The 9,334-nt window shown below is 56.2% G+C and overlaps 1 protein-coding gene across 2 annotated transcripts in view; it reads left to right on the forward strand.

Moving 5' to 3' along the window:
- BCL7C (BAF chromatin remodeling complex subunit BCL7C) overlaps positions 1-9,328 on the forward strand; it is a 79,469-nt gene extending 70,141 nt beyond the window's left edge. For both annotated transcript variants that reach the window (XM_075584926.1, XM_075584927.1), the window contains exons 4-6: positions 6,786-6,944; positions 7,031-7,116; positions 9,012-9,328. In XM_075584926.1, the coding sequence (XP_075441041.1) occupies positions 6,786-6,944; positions 7,031-7,116; positions 9,012-9,116 (350 nt within the window). In that variant the 3' untranslated portion in view covers positions 9,117-9,328. The remainder of the gene's footprint in view (positions 1-6,785; positions 6,945-7,030; positions 7,117-9,011) is intronic.
- The last annotated feature ends 6 nt before the right edge of the window (positions 9,329-9,334 follow it).

The following is a 9,334-nucleotide window of genomic DNA, read 5'->3' on the forward strand; positions in this document are numbered from 1 at the left end:
TGCATCTTTCTGCCCCCTCAGCTGTTTGCAGGGTCTGTCTCAGGTGCAGCTGTTTGCAGGGTCTGTCTCAGGTGCAGCTGTTTGCAGGGTCTCTGTCTCAGGTGCAGTTGTTTGCAGGGTCTGTCTCAGGTGCAGCTGTTTGCAGGGTCTGTCTCAGGTGCAGCTGTTTGCAGGGTCTCTGTCTCAGGTGCAGCTGTTTGCAGGGTCTCTGTCTCAGGTGCAGTTGTTTGCAGGGTCTCTGTCTCAGGTGCAGCTGTTTGCAGGGTCTCTGTCTCAGGTACAGTTGTTTGCAGGGTCTCTGTCTCAGGTGCAGCTGTTTGCAGGGTCTCTGTCTCAGGTGCAGTTGTTTGCAGGGTCTGTCTCAGGTGCAGCTGTTTGCAGGGTCTGTCTCAGGTGCAGCTGTTTGCAGGGTCTCTGTCTCAGGTGCAGTTGTTTGCAGGGTCTCTGTCTCAGGTGCAGCTGTTTGCAGGGTCTCTGTCTCAGGTACAGTTGTTTGCAGGGTCTCTGTCTCAGGTGCAGCTGTTTGCAGGGTCTCTGTCTCAGGTGCAGTTGTTTGCAGGGTCTCTGTCTCAGGTGCAGCTGTTTGCAGGGTCTCTGTCTCAGGTGCAGTTGTTTGCAGGGTCTCTGTCTCAGGTACAGTTGTTTGCAGGGTCTGTCTCAGGTGCAGTTGTTTGCAGGGTCTCTGTCTCAGGTGCAGTTGTTTGCAGGGTCTCTGTCTCAGGTACAGTTGTTTGCAGGGTCTGTCTCAGGTGCAGTTGTTTGCAGGGTCTCTGTCTCAAGTGCAGTTGTTTGCAGGGTCTGTGTCTCAGGTGCAGCTGTTTGCAGGGTCTCTGTCTCAGGTGCAGCTGTTTGCAGGGTCTGTGTCTCAGGTGCAGCTGTTTGCAGGGTCTCTGTCTCAGGTGCAGTTGTTTGCAAGGTCTCTGTCTCAGGTGCAGTTGTTTGCAGGGTCTCTGTCTCAGGTACAGTTGTTTGCAGGGTCTGTCTCAGGTGCAGTTGTTTGCAGGGTCTCTGTCTCAGGTGCAGCTGTTTGCAGGGTCTCTGTCTCAGGTACAGTTGTTTGCAGGGTCTCTGTCTCGGGTGCAGCTGTTTGCAGGGTCTCTGTATCAGGTGCAGTTGTTTGCAGGGTCTCTGTCTCAGGTGCAGCTGTTTGCAGGGTCTCTGTCTCGGGTACAGTTGTTTGCAGGGTCTCTGTCTCAGGTACAGTTGTTTGCAGGGTCTCTGTCTCAGGTGCAGCTGTTTGCAGGGTCTCTGTCTCAGGTGCAGTTGTTTGCAGGGTCTCTGTCTCAGGTGCAGCTGTTTGCAGGGTCTCTGTCTCAGGTGCAGTTATTTGCAGGGTCTCTGTCTCAGGTGCAGCTGTTTGCAGGGTCTGTGTCTCAGGTGCAGCTGTTTGCAGGGTCTCTGTCTCAGGTGCAGCTGTTTGCAGGGTCTCTGTCTCAGGTGCAGTTGTTTGCAGGGTCTCTGTCTCAGGTGCAGCTGTTTGCAGGGTCTGTGTCTCAGGTGCAGCTGTTTGCAGGGTCTCTGTCTCAGGTGCAGTTGTTTGCAAGGTCTCTGTCTCAGGTGCAGTTGTTTGCAAGGTCTCTGTCTCAGGTGCAGCTGTTTGCAGGGTCTCTGTCTCAGGTGCAGTTGTTTGCAGGGTCTCTGTCTCAGGTACAGTTGTTTGCAGGGTCTGTCTCAGGTGCAGTTGTTTGCAGGGTCTCTGTCTCAGGTGCAGCTGTTTGCAGGGTCTCTGTCTCAGGTGCAGTTGTTTGCAGGGTCTCTGTCTCAGGTACAGTTGTTTGCAGGGTCTGTCTCAGGTGCAGTTGTTTGCAGGGTCTCTGTCTCAGGTGCAGTTGTTTGCAGGGTCTCTGTCTCAGGTACAGTTGTTTGCAGGGTCTGTCTCAGGTGCAGTTGTTTGCAGGGTCTCTGTCTCAAGTGCAGTTGTTTGCAGGTTCTGTGTCTCAGGTGCAGCTGTTTGCAGGGTCTCTGTCTCAGGTGCAGCTGTTTGCAGGGTCTGTGTCTCAGGTGCAGCTGTTTGCAGGGTCTCTGTCTCAGGTGCAGTTGTTTGCAAGGTCTCTGTCTCAGGTGCAGTTGTTTGCAGGGTCTCTGTCTCAGGTACAGTTGTTTGCAGGGTCTGTCTCAGGTGCAGTTGTTTGCAGGGTCTCTGTCTCAGGTGCAGCTGTTTGCAGGGTCTCTGTCTCAGGTACAGTTGTTTGCAGGGTCTCTGTCTCAGGTGCAGCTGTTTGCAGGGTCTCTGTCTCAGGTGCAGTTGTTTGCAGGGTCTCTGTCTCAGGTGCAGCTGTTTGCAGGGTCTGTGTCTCGGGTACAGTTGTTTGCAGGGTCTCTGTCTCAGGTACAGTTGTTTGCAGGGTCTCTGTCTCAGGTGCAGCTGTTTGCAGGGTCTCTGTCTCAGGTGCAGTTGTTTGCAGGGTCTCTGTCTCAGGTGCAGCTGTTTGCAGGGTCTCTGTCTCAGGTGCAGTTATTTGCAGGGTCTCTGTCTCAGGTGCAGCTGTTTGCAGGGTCTGTGTCTCAGGTGCAGCTGTTTGCAGGGTCTCTGTCTCAGGTGCAGCTGTTTGCAGGGTCTCTGTCTCAGGTGCAGTTGTTTGCAGGGTCTCTGTCTCAGGTGCAGCTGTTTGCAGGGTCTGTGTCTCAGGTGCAGCTGTTTGCAGGGTCTCTGTCTCAGGTGCAGTTGTTTGCAAGGTCTCTGTCTCAGGTGCAGTTGTTTGCAAGGTCTCTGTCTCAGGTGCAGCTGTTTGCAGGGTCTCTGTCTCAGGTGCAGTTGTTTGCAGGGTCTCTGTCTCAGGTACAGTTGTTTGCAGGGTCTGTCTCAGGTGCAGTTGTTTGCAGGGTCTCTGTCTCAGGTGCAGCTGTTTGCAGGGTCTCTGTCTCAGGTACAGTTGTTTGCAGGGTCTCTGTCTCAGGTGCAGCTGTTTGCAGGGTCTCTGTCTCAGGTGCAGTTGTTTGCAGGGTCTCTGTCTCAGGTGCAGCTGTTTGCAGGGTCTCTGTCTCAGGTGCAGCTGTTTGCAGGGTCTCTGTCTCGGGTACAGTTGTTTGCAGGGTCTCTGTCTCAGGTACAGTTGTTTGCAGGGTCTCTGTCTCAGGTGCAGCTGTTTGCAGGGTCTCTGTCTCAGGTGCAGTTGTTTGCAGGGTCTCTGTCTCAGGTGCAGCTGTTTGCAGGGTCTCTGTCTCAGGTGCAGTTGTTTGCAGGGTCTCTGTCTCAGGTACAGTTGTTTGCAGGGTCTGTCTCAGGTGCAGTTGTTTGCAGGGTCTCTGTCTCAGGTGCAGTTGTTTGCAGGGTCTCTGTCTCAGGTACAGTTGTTTGCAGGGTCTGTCTCAGGTGCAGTTGTTTGCAGGGTCTCTGTCTCAGGTGCAGTTGTTTGCAGGGTCTGTCTCAGGTGCAGCTGTTTGCAGGGTCTCTGTCTCAGGTACAGTTGTTTGCAGGGTCTCTGTCTCAGGTGCAGCTGTTTGCAGGGTCTCTGTCTCAGGTACAGTTGTTTGCAGGGTCTCTGTCTCAGGTGCAGCTGTTTGCAGGGTCTCTGTCTCAGGTGCAGCTGTTTGCAGGGTCTCTGTCTCAGGTGCAGCTGTTTGCAGGGTCTCTGTCTCTGGTACAGTTGTTTGCAGGGTCTCTGTCTCAGGTACAGTTGTTTGCAGGGTCTCTGTCTCAGGTGCAGCTGTTTGCAGGGTCTCTGTCTCAGGTGCAGTTGTTTGCAGGGTCTCTGTCTCAGGTACAGTTGTTTGCAGGGTCTGTCTCAGGTGCAGTTGTTTGCAGGGTCTCTGTCTCAGGTGCAGTTGTTTGCAGGGTCTCTGTCTCAGGTACAGTTGTTTGCAGGGTCTGTCTCAGGTGCAGTTGTTTGCAGGGTCTCTGTCTCAGGTGCAGTTGTTTGCAGGGTCTGTCTCAGGTGCAGCTGTTTGCAGGGTCTCTGTCTCAGGTGCAGTTGTTTGCAGGGTCTCTGTCTCAGGTGCAGCTGTTTGCAGGGTCTGTGTCTCAGGTGCAGCTGTTTGCAGGGTCTCTGTCTCAGGTGCAGCTGTTTGCAGGGTCTCTGTCTCGGGTGCAGCTGTTTGCAGGGTCTCTGTCTCAGGTACAGTTGTTTGCAGGGTCTCTGTCTCAGGTGCAGCTGTTTGCAGGGTCTCTGTCTCGGGTGCAGCTGTTTGCAGGGTCTCTGTCTCAGGTGCAGTTGTTTGCAGGGTCTCTGTCTCATGTGCAGCTGTTTGCAGGGTCACCCTGCAGTTATCCTCTACGCGTTTCGCGCTAGTCCTCCTGATGAAGCGCTAATTAGCGCGAAACGCGTAGAGGATAACTGCAGGGTTCACAACTTTAATCACAGGGTTGTGATACCTGTTCGTTAGTGGATCCATAGCCAAGACGGTGTATGGGTGTGGGGTGTATGGAAACTGTTCTTACATAGGGGTGTGTGTTCTTATAACGGGGTCTCTGTTCTGTGCGTTAGACGGAGCCGCTCTGCTTTGAGGGTACAGCCCTAGCTAAGCTGTACACTCTCGCGAGACAGCCCACCTGACCCTTCAGTCACTCACCGGGTTCACTTCCGGTTTCTGTACCCGGCGGTAATCCAAGGGGTATCGAGGGAAGGCCTGTGTGGTGGTAGCGTCGGACGGGTGTGGGGTCCCTATCGTTCCTGCAGCAGTACTCAATTGTACGTTTTCATGTGTAAAGTGTATTATTAAAAGTGGAATATTGCCTAACGTCTTGCCCTCTCTGCGCCCCTACTTTTGGTTTTATTTGGATGAGATATGTCCCGGTCGGTCACCGGAGAGCTTTGCCGCTGCGGGAGGAAGACGCCTGTGCAGACAGTTTGAAGTGGACAGACGAGCGCAGCCTCGTTATCTGTGGCACTGAGCTTCATTAGACCTTGAGCTGGTTTTAGCCGCAGTTCTCTTACCCGTCTGGTTCTGAGCCGCACTTTCAGTATTCTCCATTTCAGCTTCTTTCTGCCCAACATTTTCATCTCTTTTTCCACATTTTCTGATTCTTTCTTTTGCCTCAAGGGAAACTTTCTTATCCGCTTTCAGATTAGCATGCGCCATCTTGCCTCACAGCTCCTCCCCTTCCTGTGTGTGAGGGGGAGGCTGGCACTGCCGCTGCCCGCACTCTACCTGTGCTGTGTATACATGGTGTGTGTGTGTGTCATCGCCGCTGCCCGCACTCTACCTGTGCTGTGTATACATGGTGTGTGTGTGTGTGTGTGGCACTGCCGCTGCCCGCACTCTACCTGTGCTGTGTATACATGGTGTGTGTGTGTGTCATCGCCACTGCCCGCCCTGTACCTGTGCTGTGTATACATGGTGTGTGTGTGTGTGTCATCGCCACTGCCCGCCCTGTACCTGTGCTGTGTATACATGGTGTGTGTGTGTGTCATCGCCACTGCCCGCGCTGTACCTGTGCTGTGTATACATGGTGTAGTAGTGTGTGAGGGGGAGGCTGGCACTGCCGCTGCCCGCACTCTACCTGTGCTGTGTATACATGGTGTGTGTGTGTGTCATCGCCACTGCCCGCCCTGTACCTGTGCTGTGTATACATGGTGTGTGTGTGTGTGTCATCGCCACTGCCCGCCCTGTACCTGTGCTGTGTATACATGGTGTGTGTGTGTGTGTGTGTGGCACTGCCGCTGCCCGCACTCTACCTTTGCTGTGTATACATGGTGTGTGTGTGTGTGTCATCGCCGCTGCCCGCACTGTACCTGTGCTGTGTATACATGGTGTGTGTGTGCGTGTGTGTGTGACGGGGAGGCTGGCACTGCCGCTGCCCGCACTGTACCTGTGCTGTGTATACATGGTGTGTGTGTGTGTGTGGCACCGCCACTGCCCGCCCTGGACATGTGCTGTGTATACATGGTGTGTGTGTGTGTGTGTGTGTCACCGCCGCTGCCCGCACTGTACCTGTGCTGTGTATACATGGTGTGTGTGTGTGTGTGTGTGTCACCGCCGCTGCCCGCACTGTACCTGTGCTGTGTATACATGGTGGGTGTGTGTGTGTGTGTGTGTGTCACCGCCACTGCCCGCCCTGTACCTGTGCTGTGTATACATGATGTGTGTGTGGCACCGCCGCTGCCCGCACTGTACATGTACTGTGTATACATGGTGTGAGTGTGTGTCACTGCCACTGCCCGCCCTGTACCTGTGCTGTGTGTGTGTGTGTGTGTGTGTGTGTGTGTGTGTGTGTGTGTGTGTGTGTGTGGCACTGCCGCTGCCCGCCCTGTACCTGTGCTGTGTGTGTGTGTGTGTGTGTGTGTCACTGCCGCTGCCCGCCCTGTACCTGTGCTGTGTGTGTGTGTGTATGTGTGTGTGTGTCACTGCCGCTGCCCGCCCTGTACCTGTGCTGTGTGTGTGTGTGTGTGTGTGTGTGTGTGTGTATGTGTGTGTGTGTCACTGCTGCTGCCCGCCCTGTACCTGTGCTGTGTATACATGGTGTGTGTGTGTGTGTGTGTGTATGTGTGTGTGTGTGTGTCACTGCCGCTGCCCGCCCTGTACCTGTGCTGTGTGTGTGTGTGTGTGTGTGTGTGTGTGTGTATGTGTGTGTGTCACTGCCGCTGCCCGCCCTGTACCTGTGCTGTGTATACATGGTGTGTGTGTGTGTGTGTGTGTGTGTGTCACTGCCGCTGCCCGCCCTGTACCTGTGCTGTGTGTGTGTGTGTGTATGTGTGTGTGTGTGTGTCACTGCCGCTGCCCGCCCTGTACCTGTGCTGTGTGTGTGTGTGTGTGTTGGCCCGCCCTGTACCTGTGCTGTGTGTGTGTGTGTGTGTGTGTGTGTGTGTGTGTGTGTCCGCCCTGTACCTGTGCTGTTTCTCTTTCAGATGACAGTAATCACAGCTCCTTCTCGGACATGTCCGGGGTACGGGGGGAGGGCAGCGACAGTCGAAGCCGGACCCCCGAACGCAGCCAGAATGTTAGCCCCTCTCCCCCAGAGCCAAAGACCGAAGACTCCCAGCCACCCCTCCTGGGGCAAGAAGGGGGTAAGAACTGATATATGGGGTGTATGGAAACTGTTCTTACATGGGGGTGTGTGTTCTTATAACGGGGTCTCTGTTCTGTGCGTTAGACGGAGCCGCGCTGGGTTCTGCTGGAATAGACGAGCCCCCGATGTTAACCAAAGAGGAACCAGTTACTGAGGCAACCGAGCCCCAGGTGAGTCAGCGGCAGAGCACGGTGGGGGGGGGGGGGAGGAGACGCTAGAGTGGCTGAGGTCACACAGAGTCAGCGGCAGAGCACGGTGGGGGGGGGAGAGGTTAGAGTGGCTGAGGTCACAGAGTCAGCGGCAGAGCTGGGGTCAGAATGACGCACGGTGGGGGGGGAGGGGGGGAAGGTTAGAGTGGCTGAGGTCACACAGAGTCAGCGGCAGAGCACGGTGGGGGGGGAGGGGGGGAAGGTTAGAGTGGCTGAGGTCACACAGAGTCAGCGGCAGAGCTGGGGTCAGAATGACGCACGGTGGGGGGGGAGGGGGGGAAGGTTAGAGTGGCTGAGGTCACACAGAGTCAGCGGCAGAGCACGGTGGGGGGGGGAGGAGAGGTTAGAGTGGCTGAGGTCACACAGAGTCAGCGGCAGAGCTGGGGTCAGAATGATGCACGTAGGGGGGGGAGAGGTTAGAGTGGCTGAGGTCACACAGAGTCAGCGGCAGAGCTGGGGTCAGAATGACGCACGGTGGGGGGGAGGGGGGAGAGGTTAGAGTGGCTGAGGTCACACAGAGTCAGCGGCAGAGCACGGTGGGGGGGGGGGGAAGGTTAGAGTGGCTGAGGTCACACAGAGTCAGCGGCAGAGCACGGTGGGGGGGGGAAGGTTAGAGTGGCTGAGGTCACACAGAGTCAGCGGCAGAGCACGGTGGGGGCGGGGGAGGAGAGGTTAGAGTGGCTGAGGTCACACAGAGTCAGCGGCAGAGCTGGGGTCAGAATGACGCATGGTGGGGGGGGGAGGAGAGGTTAGAGTGGCTGAGGTCACACAGAGTCAGCGGCAGAGGCCGGGGGGGGGGGGAGGAGAGGTTAGAGTGGCTGAGGTCACACAGAGTCAGCGGCAGAGCTGGGGTCAGAATGACGCACAGTGGGGGGGGGAGGAGAGGTTAGAGTGGCTGAGGTCACACAGAGTCAGCGGCAGAGCACGGTGGGGGGGGAGGGGGGAGAGGTTAGAGTGGCTGAGGTCACACAGAGTCAGCGGCAGAGCACGGTGGGGGCGGGGGAGGAGAGGTTATAGTGGCTGAGGTCACACAGAGTCAGCGGCAGAGCACGGTGGGGGGGGGAGGGGGGAGAGGTTAGAGTGGCTGAGGTCACACAGAGTCAGCGGCAGAGCACGGTGGGGGCGGGGGAGGAGAGGTTAGAGTGGCTGAGGTCACACAGAGTCAGCGGCAGAGCTGGGGTCAGAATGACGCACGGTGGGGGGGGGAGGAGAGGTTAGAGTGGCTGAGGTCACACAGAGTCAGCGGCAGAGCACGTGGGGGGGGGGAGGAGAGGTAAGAGTGGCTGAGGTCACACAGAGTCAGCGGCAGAGCTGGGGTCAGAATGAGACACAGGGGGAGGTAAATTGACTGTCAGAGGTCACACAGAGAGCCAGTGGCAGAGCCTGGATCAGAATGAGGGAAGGGGAGAGGGGGGGGAAGTTAATGTGACTTTATCCCAGGTCACACAGAGAGTCAGCGGCAGAGCCTTGATCAGAATGAGGGAAGGGGAGAGGGGGGGAAGTTAAGGTGACTTTGTCCCAGGTCACACAGAGAGTCAGCGGCAGAGCCTGAATCAGAATGAGGGAAGGGGAGAGGGGGGGGGAAGTTAAGGTGACTTTGTCCCAGGTCACACAGAGAGTCAGTGGCAGAGCCTGGGGAAGAATGAGGGAAGGGGAGGGGGGGGAAGTTAAGGTGACTTTGTCCCAGGTCACACAGAGTCAGCGGCAGAGCCTGAATCAGAATGAGGGAAGGGGAGAGGGGGGGGAAGTTAAGGTGACTTTGTCCCAGGTCACACAGAGAGTCAGCGGCAGAGCCTGGGGAAGGATGAGGCACAGGAGGGAGGTGACGTGGTCCTGACGCACCCTCTTTCACTCAGGTTCCCCCCTCTGTTCCCGCTGCTCCCACTTTGCCTGAGGAGGAGTCTCCGGACGCTCCCCCACTGAAGAAGTTTTGTACAGAGAAACCCACAGCAGAAAAGTAACCCATCCACAAGAAGGAGGCGGCCGCCATTTTAACCAGAGCTTACCTCTCTCGTGTCTCGCTTTATTCTTTCCCTTCCTTCTCCTCTCTCTGCAAACTCCCCCTTCCAAGACAAAATGGCAGGGCTGGCCTGTAGGGAATGGAGGCCGGCCATTTTGTTTTACCTGCTGCTAATTGCTAAGCCCATTGTGTCATGGCTGACATTTCTGAGAGAGAACC

Source organism: Ascaphus truei, unplaced genomic scaffold, assembly GCF_040206685.1.
Source record: "Ascaphus truei isolate aAscTru1 unplaced genomic scaffold, aAscTru1.hap1 HAP1_SCAFFOLD_809, whole genome shotgun sequence".
NCBI classification, from domain to species: Eukaryota; Metazoa; Chordata; class Amphibia; order Anura; family Ascaphidae; genus Ascaphus; species Ascaphus truei.